The 27,832-nt window shown below is 46.6% G+C and overlaps 1 protein-coding gene across 3 annotated transcripts; it reads left to right on the top strand.

Moving 5' to 3' along the window:
• Positions 1–553: 553 nt before the first annotated feature.
• On the top strand, positions 554–25,876 carry LOC149470527 (uncharacterized). Of its 3 annotated transcripts, XM_089662620.1 has the most exons (3): positions 8,733–9,236; positions 20,922–22,825; positions 22,857–25,876. In XM_089662620.1, exons 2-3 carry the CDS (start codon positions 21,056–21,058, stop codon positions 23,409–23,411), a joined length of 2,325 nt encoding a protein of 774 aa, XP_089518746.1. In that variant the 5' UTR covers positions 8,733–9,236; positions 20,922–21,055; the 3' UTR covers positions 23,412–25,876. The 3 variants fall into 3 exon arrangements, with proteins under 3 accessions (XP_089518739.1, XP_089518732.1, XP_089518746.1); XM_089662613.1 differs by lacking the exon at positions 8,733–9,236 and adding an exon at positions 554–814 and having other exon boundaries at positions 20,922–22,977; XM_089662606.1 differs by lacking the exon at positions 8,733–9,236 and adding an exon at positions 4,651–5,013 and having other exon boundaries at positions 20,922–22,977.
• Positions 25,877–27,832: the final 1,956 nt, after the last annotated feature.

Genomic DNA, 27,832 nt, shown 5'->3' with positions numbered 1-27,832 from the left:
CCTCCCCTCTAGTTCCCTGGTCTCCTCCTCCCCTCTAGTTCCCTGGTCTCCTCCTCCTCTCTAGTTCCCTGGTCTCCTCCTTCTCTCTAGTTCCCTGGTCTCCTCCTCCCCTCTAGTTCCCTGGTCTCCTCCTTCTCTCTAGTTCCCTGGTCTCCTCCTCCCCTCTAGTTCCCTGGTCTCCTCCTCCTTCTCTCTAGTTCCCTGGTCTCCTCCTTCTCTCTAGTTCCCTGGTCTCCTCCTTCTCTCTAGTTCCCTGGTCTCCTCCTCCCCTCTAGTTCCCTGGTCTCCTCCTCCCCTCTAGTTCCCTGGTCTCCTCCTCCCCTCTAGTTCCCTGGTCTCCTCCTTCTCTCTAGTTCCCTGGTCTCCTCCTTCTCTCTAGTTCCCTGGTCTCCTCCTCCCCTCTAGTTCCCTGGTCTCCTCCTCCCATGCCCTCCTCCAGGACTTCCCCAGGGTGTCTCCCATCCTCTGGATATAGAAATCTAGGGCGTGGCTGTATTTCGATGGCAGTAAGTGCTGTGACCATGTCCACCTTCCACGCTGTCTGTGATGGACACCATTTCCACGTAAAGCTGGCATTGTTCTACCCCAAAGCTGCGCTGTGTTGGAACACAAATATTGCTGCTGTGAAGTGAAGGAGCAGAAAGATCTGTGAAAGCCGACATTTAAAGGGGACTATGGAGATGGGACCTCTGCATGTTCCTGCAAGGAAAGAGTCCGTCACATTGGTGACCATTGTCCTTCACAGACACCTTGGCTGATCACCGCAAATAGGAGCCCCACAAGGAGATCTACTGAAGGAAGCGGCCCATAAGAGGTAAGGATCCAGGGTGTTGGCCCCTAGGGGTCACTGGGGGGAGGGGGCAATCTAGCCCCAATAGGAGAAGATTTTGGCCCAATCATTGTTGCACAGAGTGGACAGTTGTTTGCACTGTTTTGGCTCTATAGCACTTTATGTATAGAAAGGTTTATAAATACCTCGTTATTATGTATACAGTAGGTGTGTGAGCACGAGATGGCATGTTTACACACGTGTTCTATGTATTTACAGTGTGAACACGCGTGTCCATTATGTATACAGTAGGTGTGTGAGCACGGGATGGCATGTTTACACACGTGTTCTATGAATTAACAGTGTGAACACGCGTGTCCATTATTTATACAGTAGGTGTGTGAGCACGGGAGTTCATGTTTACACACGTGTTCTATGTATTTACAGTGTGAACACGCGTGTCCATTATTTATACAGTAGGTGTGTGAGCACGGGATTTCATGTTTACACACGTGTTCTATGTATTTACAGTGTGAACACGCGTGTCCATTATTTATACAGTAGGTGTGTGAGCACGGGAGTTCATGTTTACACACGTGTTCTATGTATTTACAGTGTGAACACGCGTGTCCATTATTTATACAGTAGGTGTGTGAGCACGGGAGTTCATGTTTACACACGTGTTCTATGTATTTACAGTGTGAACACGCGTGTCCATTATTTATACAGTAGGTGTGTGAGCACGGGAGTTCATGTTTACACACGTGTTCTATGTATTTACAGTGTGAACACGCGTGTCCATTATTTATACAGTAGGTGTGTGAGCACGGGATTTCATGTTTACACACGTGTTCTATGTATTTACAGTGTGAACACGCGTGTCCATTATTTATGCAGTAGGTGTGTGAGCACGGGAGTTCATGTTTACACACGTGTTCTATGTATTTACAGTGTGAACACGCGTGTCCATTATTTATACAGTAGGTGTGTGAGCACGGGAGTTCATGTTTACACACGTGTTCTATGTATTTACAGTGTGAACACGCGTGTCCATTATTTATACAGTAGGTGTGTGAGCACGGGAGTTCATGTTTACACACGTGTTCTATGTATTTACAGTGTGAACACGCGTGTCCATTATTTATACAGTAGGTGTGTGAGCACGGGATTTCATGTTTACACACGTGTTCTATGTATTTACAGTGTGAACACGCGTGTCCATTATTTATACAGTAGGTGTGTGAGCACGGGAGTTCATGTTTACACACGTGTTCTATGTATTTACAGTGTGAACACGCGTGTCCATTATTTATACAGTAGGTGTGTGAGCACGGGAGTTCATGTTTACACACGTGTTCTATGTATTTACAGTGTGAACACGCGTGTCCATTATTTATACAGTAGGTGTGTGAGCACGGGAGTTCATGTTTACACACGTGTTCTATGTATTTACAGTGTGAACACGCGTGTCCATTATTTATACAGTAGGTGTGTGAGCACGGGATTTCATGTTTACACACGTGTTCTATGTATTTACAGTGTGAACACGCGTGTCCATTATTTATGCAGTAGGTGTGTGAGCACGGGAGTTCATGTTTACACACGTGTTCTATGTATTTACAGTGTGAACACGCGTGTCCATTATTTATACAGTAGGTGTGTGAGCACGGGAGTTCATGTTTACACACGTGTTCTATGTATTTACAGTGTGAACACGCGTGTCCATTATTTATACAGTAGGTGTGTGAGCACGGGAGTTCATGTTTACACACGTGTTCTATGTATTTACAGCGTGAACACGCGTGTCCATTATTTATACAGTAGGTGTGTGAGCACGGGAGTTCATGTTTACACACGTGTTCTATGTATTTACAGTGTGAACACGCGTGTCCATCATGGAACACGGATATTTAGTAGCAGTATGACACGACTTATATATTGTTACACTGTTGCTATGAAGACGTTTATTGTATGAATTGTGATTGGTTCAGGTTGTATTCTATGAATTGTCACATATTTGTATTTAGTATTTATTATGAGTTACACTATTTATTGGTGTCATTTACACTGTTTTAGGTGTCAGTTGGTGAGTGTCGGCAGCTTAAGGAGAGGTTCTACTTCCATTTATAGCGCAGGAGGACCTTTGATTATTTGTTAACCCATCCTCTGGAACTCCCTACCCCAACCCATCAGATTATCACCTACTCTCCTCTCCTTTAGGCGCCCCCTGAAAACCCATCTCTTCAGGGAAGCCTACCCCACCCCCCGCTAACTGCCGACCTCCTCCACTCTTCCTACCACCCCATCCCCCACAGCTATCTCCTCCTGTACCACCATCCCCCCTCCTAGATTGTAAGCTCCCAGGATCAGGGCCCTCGATCCCCTCATGTATCACATTGTATTGGTATTGTTCTGTCACATGTTCTGTCCCCTCTGTAATGTACAGAGCTGAGCCAACTATCGGGGCTTTATAAATCCTGTATAATAATAATAATAATGGATGTAAAAGGCAATGTGTTTGCTGTGCTCCTCGGTGTCAGTGATCTCCCCTCCTATCAGCTGGTGAATGTTCTGCACGGCTCTGGATCCGGGAACTTTGTGCAGCTGTTGTTCTGTCTGTCCTCCTCTCTGCCATGGACAGCTGCTACCCCCCTCCTACATTTACCACCCCCCTCCCCCTCCACCTGACACCACATTTCATCCCAGTCCTAGAAAACACAGAGACCCCGTTCTCCAGGCTGGGACTGGGAGAGATCAGATTCCGGGACTGGCAGAGGGAAGTCATATAATCGCAGCACTGATTACTGACACCACTCATGTCATGTAATGGCATTCTACTCCACTGACACCAATGTAAGGGACATACTACTCCACTGACACCAATGTAAGGGACATACTACTCCACTGACACCAATGTAAGGGACATACTACTCCACTGACACCAATGTAAGGACATACTACTCCACTGACACCAATGTAAGAGACATACTACTCCACTGACACCAATGTAAGAGACATACTACTCCACTGACACCAATGTAAGGACATACTACTCCACTGACACCAATGTAAGAGATATACTACTCCACTGACACCAATGTAATGGACATACTACTCCACTGACACCAATGTAAGAGACATACTACTCCACTGACACCAATGTAATGGACATACTACTCCACTGACACCAATGTAAGAGACATACTACTCCACTGACACCAATGTAAGGGACATACTACTCCACTGACACCAATGTAAGGACATACTACTCCACTGACACCAATGTAAGGACATACTACTCCACTGACACCAATGTAAGGGACATACTACTCCACTGACACCAATGTAAGGACATACTACTCCACTGACACCAATGTAAGGGACATACTACTCCACTGACACCAATGTAAGGGACATACTACTCCACTGACACCAATGTAAGGGACATACTACTCCACTGACACCAATGTAAGGGACATACTACTCCACTGACACCAATGTAAGGACATACTACTCCACTGACACCAATGTAAGGACATACTACTCCACTGACACCAATGTAAGGGACATACTACTCCACTGACACCAATGTAAGGACATACTACTCCACTGACACCAATGTAAGGGACATACTACTCCTCTGACACCAATGTAAAAGACATACTACTCCACTGACACCAATGTAAAAGACATACTACTCCACTGACACCAATGTAAGAGAGATATACTACTCCACTGACATCAATGTAAGGGACATACTACTCCACTGACACCAATGTAATGGACATACTACTCCACTGACACCAATGTAAGAGACATACTACTCCTCTGTGGGTGTCCCCAGTGTGCCGTCCCCCTTTCCTCGTGTCCCGGGTATTATATACAGTATATACACAGTGTGTCTGTAGAGCCTGTAGTGTCCCGTCTTGTCTATTCTTAGTCTCTATCCATCTGGTGGTGGGGGGAGGGGGGCCTCTCTAATGGGGAATCTTCTTGGCTGTCACATGACCTCCCATGTGGAGGAATCTCCATGTCTGGGTGTGGAATGTAATGGGATCTTCCAGAGAAGACCTTCAGACTCCCCTCCATCTCTCTCCATTGGTGGGGAAACTTTTCCCTCTGAAAGAGTAAAGAGGACATGAGAAGGAAGAGAACGTCTCCACTTCCCGTCACTCAAAGCCAAAGGACTCATCCCAGCCATTCCTGGAGAGAAGGAGGACTAGAGGAATCCAGGAGGAGGACTGGTGAGGGTCTATACAGAGTACCCCTCATATGGTTCAGGAGGGGGCCGCATGTCTGGCACTCCCTTCCCTGGCCAGCTTGGCTGCATGCTTGGCACTCCCTTCCCTGGCTAGCTTGGCCGCATGCTTGGCACTCCCTTCCCTGGCCAGCTTGGCTCCATGCTTGGCACTCCCTTCCCTGGCCAGCTTGGCTCCATGCTCGGATTGGGGGTCCTTTATGGATTTTCTTCAGGGACCTCACACTATGTTTTATATATTTGTGTGATTAACCCCCTAATATCCACACCAGACTCATATTGCTTTTTTGCATTTTTGGGGGGCTCTTTCATGGAGATCACTCATATAAAAAAGTGTGGAGTGACAGAATGCAGGGGAACTACAAGAACCAGCAGACCCCCTCAATGTTCCCCTGTCAACCCCACAACCCCTTGTCATCCCTACTGTCCCCACAATGCCCCCTGTCCTCCATACTGTCTCCCACACTGCCCCCTGTCCTCCCTAATGTCCCCCACACTGCCCCCTGTCCTCCCTAATGTCCCCCACACTGCCCCCTGTCCTCCCAAATGTCCCCCACACTGCCCCCTGTCCTCCCTACTGTCTCCACAATGCCCCCTGTCATCCCTACTGTCCACCACACTACCCCCTGTATTCCCTACTGACCCATATACTGCCTCCTGTCCTCCCTACTGTCCCCACAATGCCCCCTGTCCTCCCTACTGTCCCCCATACTGCCCCCTGTCCTCCCTACTGTCCCCCATACTGCCTCCTGTCCTCCCTACTGTCCCCCATACTGCCCCCTATCCTCCCTACTGTCCCCCACAATGTCCCCTATTCTCCCTACTTTCCCCCACAATGCCCCCTGTCCTCCTTACTGTCCCCCACACTGTCCCCTGTCCTCCCTACTGTCCCCACAATGCCTCCTGTCCTCCCAAATGTCCCTACACTGCCCCCCCTACTGTCCCAACATTGCCTCCTTTCCTCCCTACTTTAACCTCACTCCCCCGTCTCCGCACTGCTCCTTGTCTTTCCTACTGTCCCCCACACTGCTACCTATCCTCACTACTGTTCCCACAATGCCCCCTGTCCTCCCTACTGTCCCCTCAGTGCCCCCTGTCCTCCTTACTGTCCTCCACACTGCCCCCTGTCCTCCCTACTGTCCCCTCAGTGCCCCCTGTCCTCCCTATTGTCCCCACAATGCCCCCTGTCCTCCCTACTGTCTCTCACACTACCCCCTCTCCTCCCTACTGTTACTGCACTGTCCCCCTGTCCTCCCTACTGTCCATGCAATGCCCCCTGTCCTACCTTCTATCCCCACAGTGCCCCCTGTCCTCCCTACTCTTCCCCACAATGCCCCCTGCCCTCCCTACTGTCCCCCACACTGCCCCCTGTCCTCCCTACTGTCCCCACACTACTCCCTATCCTCAATATTGTCCTCACACTGCGCCCTGTCCTCCCTTTCCCCTCAGTGCCCCCTGTCCTCCCTACTGTCCCCCACAATTCCCCCTGTCCTCCCTACTGTCCCCCACAATTCCCCCTGTCCTCCCTTCTGTCCCTGACAATTCCCCCTGTCCTCCCTACTGTCCCCCACAATGTCCCCTGCCCTCTCTACTGTCCCCCACAATGTCCCCTTTCCTCCCTACTGTCCCCCACAATGTCCCCTGTCCTCTCTACTGTCCCCCACACTGCCCCCTGTCCTCCCTACTGTCCCCCACACTGCCCCCTGTCCTCCCTACTGTCCCCCAAAATGTTCCCTGTCCTCCCTACTGTCCCCCACAATGCCCCCTGTCCTCCCAAATCTCCCTACACTGCCCCCTGTCCTTCTTACTGTCCCCACAATGCCCCCTGTTCTCCCTACTGTCCCCCACAATACCCCCTGTCCTCCCTACTGTCCCCCACACTGCTCCCTGTCCTCCCTACTGTCCCCCACAATGCCCCCTGTCCTCCCTACTGTCCCCCACACTGCCTCCTGTCCTCCCTACTGTCCCCCACAATGCCCCCTGTCCTCCCTACTGTCCCCCACACTGCCCCCTGTCCTCCCTACTGTCCCCCACACTGCCCCCTGTCCTCTCTACTGTCCCCACGCTGCTCCCTATCCTCACTATTGTCCCCGCACTGTGCCCTGTCCTCCTCGTTCCCTTCAGTGCTCCCTTTTCTCCCTACTGTCCCCCACAATTCCCCCTGTCCTCCCTACTGTCCCCCACACTGCCCCTTGTCCTCCCTACTGTCCCTGACACTGCCCCCTGTCCTCCCTACTGTCCCCCACACTACCCCCTGTCCTCCCTACTGTCCCCCACAATGCCCCCTGTCCTCCCTACTGTCCCCCACAATGCCCCCTGTCCTCCTTACTGTCCCCCACACTGCAAGCTGTTCTCCCTACTTTTCCCACACTGTCCCACCTGTCCTCTCTACTATCCCCACACTTCAACATGTCCTCCCTACTGTCCCCCACAATGCCCCCTGTCCTCCCTACTTTTCCCACAATGCCCTCTGTCTTCCTTACTGTCCCCCGCACTGCCCCCTGTCCTTCCTACTGTCCCCCACAAGGCCCTCTGTCCTCCCTACTGTCCCCCACACTGCCCACTGTCCTGCCTACTGTCCCCCACACTGCCCCCTGTCCTCCCTACTGTCCCCCACAATGCCCTCTGTCCTCCCTACTGTCCCCCACACTGACCTCTGTCCTCACTACTGTCCCCCACACTTCCCCTGTCCTCCCTTCTATCCCCCACACTGCCCCCTGTCCTTCTTACTGTCCCCACAATGCCCCCTGTCCTCCCTACTGTCCCCCACAATGCCCCCTGTCCTCCCTACTGTCCCCCACACTGCCTCCTGTCCTCCCTACTGTCCCCCACAATGCCCCCTGTCCTCCCTACTGTCCCCCACACTGCCCCCTGTGCTCCCTACTGTCCCCACAATGCCCCCTGTCCTCCCTACTGTCCCCAAAATGCCCCCTGTCCTCCCTACTGTCCCCCACAATGCCCCCTGTCCTCCCTACTGTCCCCAAAATGCCCCCTGTCCTCCCTACTGTCCCCCACACTGCCTCCTGTCCTCCCTACTGTCCCCACACTGCCCCCTGTCCTTCCAATTTTCTGTATGCTGGGGTCTTATCGGAATCTGAAAGCCCCCCATGTGAATGAGTATGGAGTACATGTTACAGTTACTCATTCACAAGAAAAAATGTGTAAATAATGACAGGAGACCTTCTGTGACAAGTCCTTTATTAAAAATAAAAATGTAAAAAATGTCCCCCGAAGTAGAACCAACGTCACTCACAATGCCCGCCGCCATCGCTACGTGGAAAAAGGAAAAAAACTTGTGACTCCGGCTCCCGGGAATGGCGGCTCTGAACCTGGAAGTGACAGAATGTTTGTCATTTCGGGGTTCAGTCATCACAGATGAGATCGGGGGATCAGATCCCCTCCAAGCTCCTCCTGCTTAGTAAGATGAAGTGGTTTACCGATGTTCCTCCGTCCTGAACATCCTGGAGGAAACACGGCAGGCACCAGCAGGGGGGAGGGGCGGCACATTCTCTGTACTGTAAAGTGATTGGCTGCTTCTATAGCTGCCCGGATCAATTTTACATGACCGCTGGCTGAAATAATAATACAAACCTCCTTTGTGTTTAACCCCTTGAATACCAGAAGGATAAGAAATGTACCTTAGTAGACGAGGGGTCGGGTAATGAGGTGAAGCTCTCCTGACTTCCATCAGCCAATCATGTGGAAGCAAAATTGCATTTTTTACATTTTCTTTGCGTGTGATTGGATATTCTTTGTAAAGTCAGATTTCACCGCATTCACTAAGCTCCGGGGGAAAGTTCTGTGAAAAGTGTAAAGTGAACAGCCTAGTTGTATTTAGTAAATCCCCCCTCTGTCTGTACACTGAACTGTCCGGAATGCAGGTCTGGGGCCAATAATGATGCAGACAGCTGACATACATGACATGGATCCTAATACCCCTCCCCCTCCTCTCCCACCCTACTTAATATAGACCAGCAGACTAGAATATCCTCCTGCGCCCCCCTGCACACTGACACAGGATGGGGGATGGTGGGGGACAAGGCAGAGGGGGGGCATGTTCTCATGGAAGATGACTGAATGAGATTTTGAGCTTCACCCTTGTCTTTGCTGGTATATGGAAGATCACTTGGTGGTGGTAATGGAGCTGAACCCGGCAATGAAGCAGATCTACAGTACAGCTACCATTACTGGTCCCTCAATGGTCCCAAGGTCAGTGCAGATCTCCATAATGTTCCTCTCTGCCCCCCACCAACTTCCTTCTAACCCCCTCAACAGAGCTACGACCTTCTTTTAGTTTTGTGTTAATTAGACCTCAGCAGGCAGTTGTCACCGACAATCTGTCCAAGAGTTCCCTTTATTGTCCCAGCACCTCAATGCATCCTTTACCCCCCCCCCCCACCCTAGTAAAACAGTCCCAGCACACAGCTAACCCTTTGATCGCCCCTCATGTTAACCCCTTCCTGCCCAGTGTCATTAGCACAGTGTCAGGGCTTTTTTTTTAGCACTGATCACTGTATTGGTGTCACTGAGGATGTCAGTGACACCAAGTCAGTTTCCCCCCAGTGTCAGAACTCCCATGCCAAAATTTAAAAAAATGGTGTGGGGGCCCCACAAAATCCATACCAGACCCTTATCTGAGCATGCAGCCCGGCAGGTCAGGAAAGGGGAGGGGGACAAGCGAGTGCCCCCCCCCTGTACCATATCAGGCGACATGCCCTTAACATGGGGGGTGCTTTGGGGCAGGGGGGCTCCCATCATCTGAAACAGAGCCTTTTTTAAAAAAATAATTTTACTGTTGCTGCAGCGGCAGTGGCGGTGATGGCGGACATCGTGATTGGTGTTGGATCTACTGCGGGGGACATTCTTTTAGTTCTTCCTTTAATAGAGGACTTGTCACAGACCCTGTCCTGTCTTTTTTCACACTACACTTTTTGTTTTTTTGTGAATGTGTAGCGGTACCATGTACCCCATACTCCTTCACATGGGGGGGCGGGATCTCGGGTCTCCCTTGTTAAAGCGGCCTTTCAGATTCTTATAAGCCCCCCGCCCACAGACCCCCAAAACCACTGGCAAGGGTTGAGGAGAAGAGGCCCTTGTGCCCATCAACATGGGGACAAGGTGCTTTGTGAGGAGCTCCTCCTGCCCAAAAGCACCCCCCCATGTTGAGGGCATGTGGCTTGGTATGGTTTGGGGGTGTGCTTGCTCCCCCCTTTCCTGACCTGCCGGGCTGCATGCTCGGATAAAGGTCTGGTATGGATTTGGGGGGACCCCAAGCCATTTTTTATAAAAATTTGGGCATGGGAGTTCCCCTCAAAATCCATACCAGACCTGAAGGGCTTAGTATGGATGGGAGGGGGGACCCCATGCTGTTTTTTGATTATTTTTTAATTGCCGGCAATTCTTTTACATTCAGCTGTCAGTGGGGAACCCTGCAGACAGCTGAAACATTACCGCATGGTTGTCACTACTAAAATACCGCATGACTCCATCAAATACCTCCTGCAGTATTTTAGTGGCGTTCACTTCTTCTGACCTCCGGAACGGATTAATTGGTTTTCAGTGCATTCCTATGGGAAACCGCGTTTCGGTTTATGAATTGTTTGCTATACAAAAAGTCCCGCAGAACGAATTAAATTCCTAAACCGAGGTATGCCTCTGTGTGTGTATATATATATATACAGTATGTGTGTATTTACATACAGTTGCAAGAAAAAGTATGTGAACCCCTTGGGATTACGTGGAGTTTTGCATGAATTGGGCATAACATGTGCTCTGAACGTCATCTAAGTCACAACAATAGAAGAACACAGTCTGCTGAACATAATACTGCACAAACATTAGATGTTGCCATGGTTTAATTGCACATAACATGTAAACATTCACAGTGCAGGGAGGAAAAAGTATGTGAGGCCCTAGCTTAATGACTTCTCCCAGAGCTAATTGGAGCCAGGAGTGAGCCAACCTTGACTCCAATCAGTGTGATGATATTGGATGTGTTGCTGACAGCTGTCCTGCCCTTAAAAAACACACACCTGTTTTGGGTTTACTGGTTTCAAGAAGCACTGTCTGATGTGAACCATGCCTCGCAGAAAAGAGCTCTCAGAAGACCTACGATCAAGAATTGTTGACTTGCATGAAGCTGGAAAGGGTTACAAAAGTATCTCCTTGAGCCTTGATGTTCATGTGTCCACGGTAAGACAGACCGTCTACAAATGGAGAAAGTTTAGCACTGTTGCTACTCTCCCTAGGCGTGGTCGTCCTGTAAAAATGACTGCAAGAGCACAGCGCAGAATGCTGCATGAGGTAAAGAAGAATCCCAGAGTGTCAGCTAAAGACCTACAGAAATCTCTGGCACATGCTAACATTTTTGTTGACACATCTACAATAAGGAAAACATTAAACAAGAATGGAGTACATGGGAGGACACCACGGAGGAAGCCATTGCTGTCCAAAAAGAAGATTGCAGCACGTTTGAAGTTTGCAAAAGAGCACCTGGATGTTCCACAGCACTACTGGCAAAATATACTGTGGACAGATGAAACCAAGATTGAGTTGTTTGGGAAGAACACACAACACTATGTGTGGAGAAAAAAAGGCCCAGCACACCAACATCAAAACCTCATCCCCACTGTAAAACATGGCGGAGGGAGCATCATGGTTTGGGGCTGCTTTGCTGCCTCAGGGCCTGGACGGATTGTTGTCATTGATGGGAAAATGAATTCCAGAGTTTATCAAGACATTTTGCAGGAAAACATACGACCATCTGTCCGCCAACTGAAGCTCCGCAGAGGATGGGTGATGCAACAGGACAATGACCCAAAGCATACAAGTCATTCAACAAAACAATGGCTGCAACAGCACAGAATACGCCTTCTGGAGTGGCCCAGTCAGAGTCCTGACCTCAACCCAATTGAAATGCTGCGGCATGACCTTAAGAGAGCGATTCACACCAGACATCCCAAGAATATTGATACACTGAAACAGTTTTGTGAAGAGGAGTGGTCCAAAATGACTCCAGATCGTTGTGCAGGTCTGATCTGCAACTACAGGAAACGTTTGGTTGAGGTTATTGCTGCCAAAGGAGGGTCAACCAGTTATTAAGTCCAAAGGTTCACATACTTTTTCCTCCCTGCACTGTGAATGTTTACATGTTATGTGCAATTAAACCATGGCAACATCTAATGTTTGTGTAGCATTATGTTCAGCAGACTGTGTTCTTCTATTGTTGTGACTTAGATGACGTTCAGAGCACATTTTATGCCCAATTCATGCAAAACTCCACGTAATCCCAAGGGGTTCACATACTTTTTCTTGCAACTGTAGACATGGCTTAGTCTGTATATTCTAGGGACATGTGGTGTCAATTAGTCGTACGTTGGCTTGCACCCCTCCCCCTAGGTTGTATGAGGATAAGGTCTCACATGCATTTAGTACATAAAGGTTTAAGTATGTATAAGTTAGGAATGGAAGTCCTTTACACTGTAGGATTCCCTGATTAACATATTCAAATGAAAAAGGAGTTTACATTGAAAATCCATCTATTGGCGTCTGTAATATGATGGGATTCAGATGATAGGTAAAGTTCTATTCTATCATGTATATCATTGCTTTCACATGGACCATGCCATCCCCCCACCTCTGATGGAAGATCAGTGTGGCTCTGAAAAGGGGCCCCGAGTATTGGATTTCAGAGAAGGGAGGGGAGCAAGGCTGAAAGTGTTTTCCCTGCATAGGCATTTGTCTCCAGAGACTCCAGTATAGTGGGACTATAAGACGCAGGAGGAAACCCAGCTCACTTTTAGGAGAAGGTGGGGGCTGAATTGCTCCTAACAGAGTACAAGGAAGAGAACAAAGACTGGAGGGGAGATGCTTCCATGAGGAAGAGCTGCCCACTGCTATACACACACATGATTCCACACAATTCCTATCTCAAGAATATAACTACACTTCTATTATTATTAGTTTTCATTCTGGATTTGAAGATTATTCTTGTAAGCTTGCTTGCTATTTCATTATTAAACCCATTTTCAGTTTTTACACAAGAATTGGAAGGACTTTCTATTTTGGACTTTTCTCCCCAATATAAGTTTACAGAATATGGAGACAATTTTGATATTGAACCCATCCACATACAGAAAGAGAAGGGCCCATGGAGATGGCACCGTGTGTGTTTAGTATGACTTTAATGAAGAGATTGCATTGCCCTCCCTGAGTCTAGCACTAGTTCCCCCCGAGTAGATGTCTCTCCATTGTCTGGATGTATTGGGGACAGTCGGGGTTCACCTCTCGCCCGCTGATTTTCTAAGGCAGATGGATTCCCTGTTTGTTCTTCTAGAGGGTCCTTAAAAAGAGGTTCTCACTCTTCCGGGTCCATTATTTCTGATTGAATTTGAAAGGTTCTAAGTGGATTGAACAGATTGTTTTTCAGGCCTATGAATTACGTGACAAAGTGCCTCCTTTCCATTATTGAAGCCCACTCCAGTAGTGAGCACTTCTTGGGCTTCTCATCATCAGGTTCCTGTGTCTCAGATCTGTAAGTCCTGCTCTTCAATGTATATGTCCTCTAAGTTTTACAAGGTCCATGTATCGGCCACTTCATCCATTTTGTTCACCAACCTGCAAAACCTCTGCTGCAGCCAGAACTCATTTATTTAGTGGTGGAATCCCTACTGTCACTAAATGAGAGTTTTTGGTTTGGTGGCTAGGATACTGGAAGCCAACGCCATCCTAGCAACCGAGGAAGCTGTTCGGACCTTAGCAACCAATGATTGTCACAAAGCATCATTGGCTGTTACATAGGTTTCACCATAACAACCCATGATGCAGTGCAAGTGCCTGCATCTTAGCAACCAATAAGGTGGTGCCGTACAGTTCCAATGGTTGCTAGGACACAGGTGGCCAGGGTATGGGATTTAGCGATGAAGTAGTGACATTTAGACAATTTAGTCAATGACCTCACCTGGAAGCCCTTTATTTCACTTTCAGCTGTCAGCATGGGAAATGTCATTTGTGGACAGAATATGTTGGGATAGTCTTGGTGGTCCGTGTGTTTTCTTTGGCAAGTTGGAGGAACATAAAACACCGGATGCCATGATTATTATCTATGATGGGGTCTTTGTTGTTGGTTAGACTTTATCATGGTGTTTATTTTCTAGTTGACCTTTTTCTTGTAAATGAGTAACCAGACATACTATGTACCTCTTACACATTTATGTAGGGGGGCAGATGTCTGGGGGCCCCTCTTACAAATCTTCCCTGCAGACCCTCACAACCACTCAGCTAGAATTGGGGGGAAGAGGCCTTGTCCCCATCAACATGGCTAGGCAGCCTGTGGTACCCTTCTCATGTTGAGGGCATTTGGCCTGGTATGGGTTAGGTAGAGGGCTACCACTTGCTGACCCCATTTCCTGGCCAGCCAGGCTTCCTGCCTAGATATGGATTAGCTATGGATTTTGGGGAGTCAAGAATAAGGGTCGGGTATGAATGGTGAGAGGAATTCCAGCCACTTTGTATTGTTTCTCTCTGATTTTGTTTTTCTACATTCTACAGGTATGCCATTTGACAGGCAGGTCTGAAGCATTACTAAAGGATTTGTTTTAAATTAAAATAACACACGTGGTACCCTTACCTGCTCCCTGCAATGGTACTGCACAGAGCAGCCCCAAACCTCCTCTTCTGGGGTCCCCTGCTGGATATTTTAAGCTCCTTTTCTTCAGTTTCTTCCCTGTAGCAAGCCACTTGCTCTGGGGACTGGCATGTGGACTAGCTCCCCAGGGCCGGTCTGCGTGTGTCTATAGATATACACAGAGTGGCTCGGCCCCACCCCCTGCTCTCAGGATTTACCTGACAGTAGAAGGAGCCAATGGTTCCCACTGCTGCCCGATCCTCCTGTGAGAAGAGAAAGATGGGAGAAGAACGGCAGTCGGGCTCAGTGATGGATCAATGCAGGACTCAGGTAAGTGTTTGGTTGGGACACAGAAAGTGGCAGAACATTGTTTACCTTAATGTGGGGAATGCTTTAAGGGAAGAAAAGATTTTATGTTCAGGGCCAGTTCCCACCATAACCACCTGCAGACCAGTGAGGTGCCCATACGTTGCCGGACCTTCGCTGGTGATACTGGGATGATGGCTGCAGCTGAAGAAGTCATCCCGGTGTTGTTTATTAGAGCCGAGGGTCTGCTTTCTTATAAAAGCAATACAACCAGATAATTAGCCGCTGGATTGCTTTTACAAGCAGCGGGAGGGGACGTCCCCCCTCCCACCACCTTCTGTGGCCCTCTCAGCCTCTCCTGTCCCATAGAAGCAAACAGAGGCCAGATTGGCCCTGATGGCCTCCATGATGCAGGAAGATGGAAGTGATGAGCATTCATCCTTCTGGTTTTCTGGAATATAAAATGGTAAGGCCCCTTTCACACCGGGTGGGCCCGTCAGCGGATCCTCTTGCTCAGCGGGGGATCTGTCTGCTGATCGCTGTTGGGCAAATGGATGACAAGCCTGCGTCTGCTTCGCTTATACAGAGCGGACATGGACACGGCCCGCTGTCCTCTATGGGCGGTCAGACTGCCATGTGACCCGATCCAATGGACAGGAGGGGAATGGATCCCCATCTGTCTCTTTTTGGTGGATCGGATCGGATGTCGGCGAGTGTAAAGGGACACATATCCGTTTACACCTGCCACTCCATAGAGGAGAATAGAGGTTCTGATCGGGTCCGGACCCAATCGGAACGTCCGTGTGAAAGGGGCCTAAAGTATCTGATTACACTGATCTTGGTGCGATCAGATGTTAAGGGCAGAGGAGAGATTTGGAGGCTAATACACCCCAGATCTCTCCATAAAGAGTACCTGTCACTGCCTATTGCTATCACAGGGGATATTTATATTTTCTGTGATACCAATAAAAGTCATCCAAAAAGAAATGTAAAGCGACAATGTCAACAAAATAAATGGAAAGAAATATGCAGCCCCCCCGTGTTTGTGAGCAAAAGGTGAATGCACGAGACATGCCGCACGCTTTCAAACAGCGATGGCCCCACACATGTGAGGTAACACCGTGAACATCAGATCGAGGGCAGTAATTCTAGTACTAGACCTCCTGTGTAAATCTAGTGGGGCCCTGTAAAGGCTTTTATAGCATCTCCTGTGGATAATGACATTTACGTCATTTGTGGCTGTTGCAGGCGTGCGCACTTTTAAAGAATGACACGTTTGGTATTTATTCACTCGCTGTAACATACATTTTTAAATTTATACCGCGTGTAAAAAATTACAACACCCTTCATTTTATTCTCTAGGACCTCCGCTATAAAAAGTCTATAACGTTTGGGGCTCTAACTGATTTTCTAGCAAAAAAACTGATTTTGAAATGTAAATAAAAATGGTCAGAAAAGGCCTGATCTTCAAGTGGATACATTGCACAGGAACGTGCTGCGCATGCAATGCTCTGTGCGTTCCAGTGCGATTCACATGCTATCTGGGTGCAGTATGATTTCACACCATTCATTTGAATTGGCTGAAATGGCACCAGACCACAGCTAAAGTTGTGCTTGGACTACTTCACAAAACACACAGCAACCGGACCGCATGGAACGTCAGTACTTCTGTGCCATGCCATCCAGTGCAGGAAAATGCCCTGTGATTGTGGCCTGCGTTTGGGGTGTCGTTAGCATTGCACTGACACCAGGTGGGGGACACAAACATGGACCTCAGATTTCCCACATCACATTCTGGTGTCAACTGGCCCTCAGAACCACTCTAAACACATAAGCTTCATAGATATTGGGACACGATTGTCGGCACCATTAATCAAGCTTTTTTCAATGACATCAAACTGAACCCAAACCCCTTCACGCCTGAAGGTACAACAAATGTTAATGCCTAAGCACAATTTTGCAGCTTTGATATGCGTTAGTGAAACCGTCATCACAACTACTTTGTGCATCCAGTTGGTAAATGGTAATGGACATCTCCTGATTTTATTTTTATGTGATCAAAGGAAAACAGGCCCAAAATAGTGAAAATCATTTTTTCTAAAGTTAGCTGTATATTTCTTGCTGCTGCCATAACCCACCACCAAAGGACAACCCCCAACAATTCTCCTGCCCCCGACGATGGCAGAAATACCTCGTATGTGTATGTTAGTTGCTGTTTGTACCCGTAGTACAGTCCAGAAACAGTACTGCGCAGTTTTCTTTACATTTTTTTTTACCTACTAAAACACACCGACACTAACTGACACTGATACTAATTTACATAAATAAATAACCCCCCCAAAATACTGACTCTGACCTTAACCTTTGACCCTGACCTTGACCCAAACACTAACCCTGGCACTGTCCTAGATCAAACCTTCATATACGTATTTTTGTTATTTTAAATTACTGTTATTATTATTAATATTATTATTGATTGATTTTTTTACACACTGTTGTTTTTTTTTTTTCTGAGAGGAGAGACAATGTAAGAAAACACGTGGGGCGAGCTTCACAGTGACGCCTCATTGTGATAGCCAATCAGAGGCTCACAGTGATCAGGTGACCCAGAGTTGGGAGTTCTGAGTTTTGATCATTAGTATGGGACCCAGAGGTCTCAGTGAGACCCCCGCCTCTGTGCTGGGAGATGGCCATACGGCGCGCTCCCACCACAAAGACAGACATGCAAATACAGTGAGGAACAGAAGTATTTGAACCCCCTGCGATTCTGCAAGTTCTCCCACTTCTCCATCATGGAGGGTCTGACATTCACATTGGAGGGGATTCCCACTCTGAGGACAGAATTCAGGAAATCCCATTGTATGATTTGTAAAGAATGTATTTGTCTCGCACGGCTGAACAGAAGTATTTGAACCCCTGAGAAGATCTGTGTTAATATTTGGTACAGAAGCCTTTGTCTGCTATTACAGAGGTCAGACGTTTCCTGTAGTCCTTGGCCAGGTTTGCACTGCAACAGGGATTTTGGCCCCCTCCTCCACACAGATCTCCTCTAGATCTGTCAGGTTTCGGGGCTGTCGCTGAGCAACACGGAGTTTCAGCTCCCTCCAAAGATGTTCTATTGGATTTAGGTGTGGAGACTGGCTAGGCCACTCCAGAACCTTGATATGCTTCTTACTGAGCCACTCCTTGGTTCTCCTGGCTGTGTGCTTCGGGTCGTTGTCACATTGGAAGACCCAGCCACGACCCATCTTCAATGCTCTGACTGAGGGAAGGAGGTTGTTGCTAAAAATCTCACAATAAATGGCCCCATTCATCCTCTCCTTAATACAGTGCAGTCGCCCTGTCCCCTTCGCAGAAAAGCACCCCCAAAGCATGATGTTACCACCCCCATGCTTCACAGTAGGGATGGTATTCTTCGGATGCAACTCATCCTTCTTTTTCCTCCAAACACGACGAGGGAAGTTTAGACCAAAAAGTTCTACTTTGGTCTCATCTGACCACATGACTTTCTCCCATGCCTCCTCTGGATCATCCAGATGGTCATTGGCAAACTTCAGACGGGCCTGGACATGTGATGACTGGAGCAGGGGAACCTTCCATGCAATGCATGATTTGTAACCATGACAGCGTAGTGTTCTACCGACAGTGACCTTTGAAACTGTGGTCCCAGCTCTCTTCATGTCATTGACCAGCTCTTCCCTTGTAGTTCTGGGCTGATTCCTCACCTTTCTTCTCATCAGTGATACCCCACGAGGTGTGAGCTTGCATGGAGCCCCAGTCCGAGGGAGACTGACAGTCGTCTTTAGCCTCTTCCATTTTCTAACAATTGCTCCAACAGTTGATCTATTTTCACCAAGCTGCTTGGCAATTGCCCCGTAGCCCTTTCCAGCCTTGTGCAGGTCCACAATTTTGTTTCTGGTGTCTTTTAACAGCTCCTGGTCTTGCCCATGGTAGTAGTCAGCGTCTGACTGACTGTGGGGTGGACAGGTGTCTTTAAAGAGCTCAGACAGGTGCTACTAAGTTAGATTAATGAGAGGAGTAGAGGTGGACTTTTTAAAGGTGCAGTAACAGGTCTTTGAGAGCCAGAATTCTTGCTGTTTCTTAGGGGTTCAAATACTTCTGTTCAGCCGTGCGAGACAAATACATTCTTTACAAATCATACAATGTGATCTCCTGAATTTTGTTTTTTAAATTCTGTCTCTCAGAGTGGGAATGCACCTACAATGTGAATTCCAGACCCTCCATGATTTCTGAGTGGGAGAACTTGCAAAATCGCAGGGTGTTCAAATACTTCTGTTCCTCACTGTAAGATGGTAATGTGATGCAAAGTGTACTCCTATTATTATTATTATTACATGGAGTTTATATAGCGCCAAAGGGTTTGCTCAGCGCTGTACAATAGAGGGGGGACAATACATGAAACATTACAGCACCTACAAACAGCACACGAGGGGTTATAGGGCCCTCCTCTTTCGAGCTTACAATCTAGAAGGGAGGGGGTAGTGGTACAGGAGGAAGTGGCTGTGGGGGATGGAGTGGTAGGAGGAATGAAGGAGAGCAGCAGTTAGGTGAGGGTGGGGTAGGCTTCCCTGAAGAGGTGGGTTTTCAGGGAGCGCCTGAAGGTGAGGAGGGAAGGTGACAGTCTGATGGATTGGGGTAGGGAGTTCCAGAGGATGGGGGAGGACCTGGAGAAGTCTTGCAGACGTGCGTGTGAGGAGGAGACCAGGGAGCAAGATAGAAGGAGGTCCTGTGAAGAGCGGAGGGTACGGGTAGGGTGGTACTTGGGAATCAGGTTGGTGAGGTAGTTAGGGGCAGTGTTGTGAACGGCTTTGTAGGTCAGAGTGAGCAGTTTGAATTTGATGCGTTGGGCGATAGGGAGCCAGTGGAGGGAGAAGCAGAGGGGGGTGGAGCCAGTGGAGGGAGAGGCAGAGGGGGGTGGCAGAGTTGGAGCGGGTGGTGAGGTGGATGAGTCTAGCCGCTGAGTTCAGGATGGTCTGAAGCGGGGAGAGTTTGCACTGGGGTAGGTCGGTGAGGAGGGAGTTGCAGTAGTCCAGGCGTGAGATAATCAGGGAGTGTACGAGTAGTTTAGTGGTGTCTGGGGTAAGGAAGGTGCGTATCTTGGCGATATTGCGGAGGTGGAGCCTGCATGTGTTTGTAAGTGATTTGACATGAGGTTGGAAGGAGAGGTTAGAGTCCAGAATGACTCCAAGGACTTTGGCTTGCGGGACGGGATTGATGGTGGTGATGTTAGTAGTGATGGATAGGATGGGGGGGGCAGGGGGGAAGACGAGAAGCTCGGTTTTGGAGAGGTTAAGCTTGAGGAAATGGAGCGACATCCAGTCAGAGATGTCGTTTAGGAGGTGGGTGATGAGGGCGGAGAAAGTGGAGGTGAGGTGGGGGGTGGAGAGGTAAATTTGAGTGTCATCAGCGTAGAGGTGGTAGTTGAAGCCGTGGGAGTGTATGAGTTTGCCAAGGGAGGAGGTGTAGATGGAGAAGAGAAGGGGTCCAAGGACAGAGCCCTGGGGGACCCCAACAGAGAGGGGGAGGGAAGGGGAGGTGGCACCATTGTAGGAAACGCTGAAGGAGCGTCGGGAAAGGTAAGAGGAGAACCAGGAGAGAGCGGTGTCTCTGATGCCAAGGGAGAGTAGTTTATTAAGGAGGAGGGGGTGGTCAACTGTGTCGAATACTTTTGAATTTTAACATATTATTTTTCTATCCCAAGTGGGCCATGATGGCTGTGAAAACCCAATAGCATAAGGCTGTTGTGCGCTATGTTACACGTTTCTGACTTTGGATGTGTTTCATTATCTGACAATGCATGTTGTGATACTGATTGTACTCAGATGTCAACTCTGGAATGTTTTGGATGTTTTCATAAATTTTCTTTTTAATTAAAAAAATATAGAAAACATCTTTATTTAGCCCTTTATATAGAATTCTGAGTTTTTTGTTTTTCTGTACAGGTGGATTGAAGAACCAATTTTTCAGTCATGCTGGTCGAGCCAAATGGATATCTTAGGTGATGGAACGTCTTTATCGTAGTTCACTGGAGGATTCACACAGGACACGAGACATATCATTGTTCTCAATGTTGTAAATGGTTTGGAAGCCATATCAGTGTTCTGAATGTGATAAAACCTTTACATCAAAGGATCAACTTATCAAACACCAGAGGATTCACACCAGAGAGAAGCCACATCAATGTTCTGAATGTGATAAAGCTTTTACAGTGAAGTCACATCTTATCAAACACCAGAGGATTCACACCGGAGAGAAGCCATATCAGTGTTCTGAATGTGATAAAGCTTTTACATTGAAAGGTAATCTTATGAAACACCAGAGGATTCACACTGGAGAGAAGCCATATCAGTGTTCTGAATGTGATAAAGCTTTTATACAGAAGTCAAATCTTATCACACACCAGAGGATTCACACTGGAGAGAAGCCATATCAATGTTCTGAATGTGATAAAGCTTTTACAACAAAAGGTAATCTTATAAAACACAAGAGGATTCACACTGGAGAGAAGCCATATCAGTGTTCTGAATGTGATAAAGCTTTTACAATGAAAGGTAAGCTTATGACACACCAGAGGATTCACACTGGAGATAAGACATATCAGTGTTCTGAATGTGATAAAGCTTTTACGCAGAAGTGCTATCTTATCACACACCAGAGGATTCACACTGGAGATAAGTCATATCAGTGTTCTGAATGTGATAAAGCTTTTACAATGAAGTCAGATCTTATCATACACCAGAGGATTCACACTGGAGAAAAGCCACATCAATGTTCTGAATGTGATAAAGCTTTTACAGTGAAGTCAGATCTTATCAAACACCAGAGGATTCACACTGGAGAAAAGCCACATCAATGTTCTGAATGTGATAAAGCTTTTACAGTGAAGTCACATCTTATCAAACACCAGAGGATTCACACCGGAGAGAAGCCATATCAGTGTTCTGAATGTGATAAAGCTTTTACAATTAAAGGTAATCTTATGAAACACCAGAGGATTCACACTGGAGAGAAGCCATATCAGTGTTCTGAATGTGATAAAGCTTTTACAATTAAATGTAATCTTATGAAACACCAGAGGATTCACACTGGAGAGAAGCCATATCAGTGTTCTGAATGTGATAAAGCTTTTACAGTGAAGTCAGATCTTATCAAACACCAGAGGATTCACACTGGAGAAAAGCCACATCAATGTTCTGATTGTGATAAAGCTTTTACAACAAAAGATTATCTTATAAAACACAAGAGGATTCACACCGGAGAGAAGCCATATCAGTGTTCTGAATGTGATAAAGCTTTTACAATGAAAGGTAAGCTTAAGACACACCAGAGGATTCACACTGGAGATAAGACATATCAGTGTTCTGAATGTGATAAAGCTTTTACGCAGAAGCGCTATCTTATCGCACACCAGAGGATTCACACTGGAGAGAAGTCATATCAGTGTTCTGAATGTGATAAAGCTTTTACAATGAAGTCAGATCTTATCATACACCAGAGGATTCACACTGGAGAGAAGCCATATCAGTGTTCTGAATGTGATAAAGCTTTTACAGTGAAGTCACATCTTATCACACACCAGAGGATTCACACTGGAGAGAAGCCATATCAGTGTTCTGAATGTGATAAAGCTTTTACAGTGAAGTCACATCTTATCAAACACCAGAGGATTCACACCGGAGAGAAGCCATATCAATGTTCTGAATGTGATAAAGCTTTTACAACAAAAGAGTATCTTATGAAACACAAGAGGATTCACACTGGAGAGAAGCCATATCAGTGTTCTGAATGTGATAAAGCTTTTACAATTAAATGTAATCTTATGAAACACTGGAGAGAAGTCATATCAGTGTTCTGAATGTGACAAAGCTTTTACACAGAAGTCAAATCTTATCATGCACCAGAGAGTCCACACTAGAGAGAAGCCATATCAATGTTCTGAATGTGATAAAGCTTTTACAACAAAAGATTATCTTATGAAACACAAGAGGATTCATACTGGAGATAAGACATATCAGTGTTCTGAATGTGATAAATCTTTTACGCAGAAGTGCTATCTTATCGCACACCAGAGGATTCATTCTGGAGAGAAGCCATATCAGTGTTCTGAATGTGATAAAGCTTTTACAATGAAGTCAGATCTTATCATACACCAGAGGATTCACACTGGAGAGAAGCCATATCAGTGTTCTGAATGTAACAAAGCATTCACAATGAAGTCAAGTCTTATCACACACCAGATGATTCACACTGGAGAGAAGCCATATCAGTGTTCTGAATGCAATACCACTTTTAGACAAGCGTCATCCCTCATCAGACACCAGATGATTTACATTGGAGAGAAGCCACATCAATGTTCTGAATGTGATAAAGCTTTTAAAACTAAGTCAGAGCTTATCATACACAGGACAGTTCACACTGGAAAGCAGCTTTGAGTGTTCTGAATGTGATAAAATGTTTACAACCAACAGCAAACTTATCATGCACCAGAATACTCACACTGGAGAAAGGCCATATCAGTGTTCTGAATGTGGCAAAGCTTTTGTATATAAGGAAAGCCTTATTATACACCAGAGGAGTCCCACTGGAGAGAAGCCATATCACTGCTCTCAATGTGACAAATCTTTTAAACATAGAGAACAACTTAACACACACAAGAGGGTCCACACCACAGAAAATCTGTAGCCGTGTTGTGAGTGTAACAGATTTTTTTACATAAGTCACAGCTGATCACACACCAGAGGATTCGCAGGCTTCAGCTGCAGGAGGTAATGGGGAGAAGGGGGGTTTAAAGGGATAGAAGCTCAAGACTATTTTACCATTTGACTATTTTTTTCAGACAAGTATTGACAGTGAATTGTGTTTCCTAATGATTTTAATCTCTATCCTTTTTATGGAGCTTTGACTGAACATGGAATATATTTTCATCATTCATTAACTGAGCTGTGTTCCCAAGTGTTTTCTTCATTGTCAGATCCTGGGCTAATGCATTACCAACACTGCCTCAGCACCAAGACTAGGTAATGGTCAAGTGGCATCTTAGCAAGCCTCCAAAGCCTCAGTGGGAGAGACTTTTCTAGATTCTGCTGACTATTCCAATATCCGTCTAGCTTGAGGGCTCCAGCTACGCTCACCTTGTCCAAGCCTCCCTTCACATATTCCACCTCCCCTCCAGTGATCAATGCCTTATTTTCAGGTTCCTCCTCCTCTTATGGATGACAGCTTTACAGGTAGGACTGCAACAGGGACAACAGCCATGGAGAATTCTCTGTCCAGTAAGAAATCAAATTCCTAAGCTGGTGTAGGCCTTCCAACACCAATTCACTGCTCTTTGTTTGGGATGTGTTCAACAGTACCACTTACACCCAGCTGGCTGCTTGTGTTCCATCTTGTCCTGCCACAAGTCTAAGGGATTCCATCAGGAGAAGATTGGACTTCCTTATTATATTGTCTCTCTGTTCAGCTATTGCTCCTCTCCATAGACCAATCACATACTACGACTGCATCTTCTGGGGGACTGAAATTCCTCTGACTCGGGTTCTCTTCAATGACTCTGAATAGTCAATTCTCTTTTTTTGGGTAGATATTGTTTGTGAAGAACCCTTTTTTGACCCTAGAAACATTCTGATGTTGACCCTAAAGTGTAACTATGGTTAGAATTAATATTTACATAAAGGGTGCAATCTGTCCTGAACCACTTATGGTGATGTCCCAGTTCAGCACATTACACCTTTAGGATTTGTAATCTACCCAAATGTATTATACATCAGTTTTTCATGTCAGAGGGCTTTAATGTGGTAGAAAATGTGGATACGTATATTTTATTTGTTTTTCTAGGTAACACTTGTGATGTCACTACACTCCTAATGTAAATACGATGCAAAAGAGTTTTGTTTTTGTTGCTTTTACAGTGCTCTCCCATCACCTTCTGTGGCACTCTCGGCCTCTCCTGTCCCATAGAAGCAAACAGAGGCCAGATCGGCCCTGATGGCCTCCATGATACAGGAAGACGGAAGTGATGAGCATTCATGCCTTCTGGTTTTCTGGAATATAAAATGGTAAGGCCCCTATCACACCGAGTGGGCCCGTCAGCAGATCCTCTTGCTCAGCGGGGGATCTGTCTGCTGATCATTGTTGGGCAAATGGATGACAAGTCTGCGTCTGCTTCGCTTATACAGAGCGGACATGGACACGGCCCGCTGTCCTCTATGGGCGGTCAGACTGCCATGTGATCCGATCCAATGGACAGAAGGGGAATGGATCCCCATCTGTCTCTTTTTTGTGGATCGGATCGGATGTCAGCGAGTGTAAAGGGACACATATCCGTTTACATCTGCCACTCCATAGAGAATAGAGGTTGTGATCGGGTCCGGACCCAATCGGAACGTTCATGTGAAAGAGGCCTAAAGTATCTGATTACACCGATCTTGGTGCGATCAGATGTTAAGGGCAGAGGAGAGATTTGGAGGCTAATAGACCCCAGATCTCTCCATAAACAGTACCTGAAAGGATAATATAACATAATCAACTCCATTTTGTTATACAAGATGTTTGCTTAAAAAATATATGACTTTTGTAAACATTAAGAGAAAAGTTTGTACTGTATGTATTCTTTACAGGAAACTAACTGTGTTTACAAGTTTTTTGAGGAAGTAACTTTCGGTTAGACCGTGGCCGTAGTCTGGGCGTTGTGCTAAGATCATGAGTTAGTCTGACCACAACCATCTGGCCAGAAACTAGTTCTGCAAAGTTTAATGACAATTAAGGTGCAAATATTAAAGATAAATGCATGAATTTGATTGGTTGATATTAAAGGTTGGTCATTAATAATCTGCCTAGAGACTACAGATTTATATATATGCTGATATTTCCGCAATAAAGTTGAAGTGTCTTGCAACAAGCTGTGGCGTGGTGTGCAATTCATTTCCCGATATATCGTAAGTTATCGCTCAGGTGTAACCGGTGGGGGCCCCCATTGAGAGGAAAAACTCAACACCAACCCTTTGTACTGGTGTCAGAAGAGTGGGATAATCACCAAGGTGAGTGAGAATCTTTTTTTTTTTTTTTTTAAGAAAAAGAGATGCTTTTCTTGCCGAGGTCATTATTTCTGAACTTAAGAGGGAGATTGGTGGGTGGAGTTTAGGAGCGAGAGAAAGGGACTCTCGGCTCGGGACATAGAATACCTGTATACACCTGACACAGCACTTATTGTTCTTTGTTGTATTGCTGTATTGTCTTACTAATCTGCTGCTGCCGCTGCTGTTGTTATGGGGAATTCCTTAGGTAAGGAAGAAATACCTCGCCATGTGCCGCCGCTAAAAGCATTAAAGTTGATTCAATTGATGAAGAAAAATAGAGACAAAAAGCAGAAAGGGAAAATGCAGTTGTTCCCATAAATGAGACTTGAAAATAATTTGTTACTAGAGTTTCTTCTTTTGGTTACTATTATGTTAATCCATGGGTGGATAATTTAGTAAGCTGGTTAGAAGGATTGGGAGGAGCGAGTTTTTCCCGGGAAGGAGGGAATGACACAATGTGTATGGATATGATAAATGGTATGTGCCTGCATGAGCAACCACAGGTGGATGTTTGGGGAAAGGGAGCCCCAGCTTGGGACAAGGATTATATGTTTGAGGGAGGTAAGAATTGGTTGACATATGTACCAGGATATAGAACCTTAATTGCAGCAAATATTCCTGTGCCACCACCACCCTACAAACATAAAGAGGTTAATTCAGTTCCACGCACTTCCCCACAGATAGCCCCGTTATATCCATCACTTCCCCACAGATAGCCCCGTTATATCCAGCACTTCCCCACAGATAGCCCCGTTATATCCAGCACTTCCCCACAGATAGCCCCGTTATATCCATCACTTCCCCACAGATAGCCCCGTTATATCCAGCACTTCCCCACAGATAGCCCCGTTATATCCATCACTTCCCCACAGATAGCCCCGTTATATCCAGCACTTCCCCACAGATAGGCCCGTTATATCCAGCACTTCCCCACAGATAGCCCCGTTATATCAAGCACTTCCCCACAGATAGCCCCGTTATATCCAGCACTTCCCCACAGATAGCCCCGTTATATCCAGCACTTCCCCACAGATAGCCCCGTTATATCCAGCACTTCCCCACAGATAGCCCCGTTATATCCAGCACTTCCCCACACTGATAAAACAGAGGATGATGAAGACATCATCATGTCAGCAGTCCGAGTTAGAAGACAACGTAGAGCAAATGGGAGAGAGGCAGAAAGTTCACATGATAAAGGTAAAACAGAGGAAGAGGAGGAAAAGAAAAAGAAAGTTGAAAGAAAGGAAAAGAAAGTAGTGGAGGTAAGTGATAGGGTTATGAGGTCGAGTGATGAGCCAAAGGAAGAGAAGGGAAGAGGATTGGGGCCGGTAGAAGAGGAAGAGAAAGTGAGATCAGCTTACCCATTTATGACCGTTGGGGGATGAGCTGATTTTAAAGGCATTAGATGCAAAGGAATTAAATGCTATAGTACAAGGATGCCCCAATCCCAGGAAGTCTCCAGGGGGAGCAGTATCCTGGTTAAAAAGAATGTGTGTAGGAAGAAATTATACGATGGAAGATTGCAAGGTAATTGTAGAAAAGATATTGGGAGATATTACAGATGAATTTGAATGGGATAATTGTCCAATATTTAACAATGAGGATAATACTGAGTTGGGACATAGGGCGTGGTCCACAAAGCAGGGTGTGGATAAATATCCCCTGTGATCTAGGGAGCAGAGGGATGCAGCGTGGGAGGAAGTTAAACCGGAATTGGTATGGCTTTACAAGCAGAGGAAATCATTTGCTCCAATTGTAGCATGTAGACAAAAAATAAC

This window comes from Staurois parvus, unplaced genomic scaffold, assembly GCF_062004578.1.
Source record: "Staurois parvus isolate SC_StPar_1 unplaced genomic scaffold, SC_StPar_1.0 ptg000039l, whole genome shotgun sequence".
In the NCBI taxonomy this organism is placed as follows: Eukaryota; Metazoa; Chordata; class Amphibia; order Anura; family Ranidae; genus Staurois; species Staurois parvus.
This window is presented reverse-complemented; position numbering and strand designations above follow the sequence as displayed.

Excerpts from the sequence above, each read along its gene's own strand:
- LOC149470527 (XM_089662620.1), top strand. The coding sequence starts at position 21,056 with ATGGTTTGGAAGCCATATCAGTGTTCTGAATGTGATAAAACCTTTACA. Across the intron at positions 22,826-22,856 it reads ACTGGAGAGAAGTCATATCA|AAGTCAAATCTTATCATGCA; the intron begins GTGTTCTGAATG and ends GCTTTTACACAG.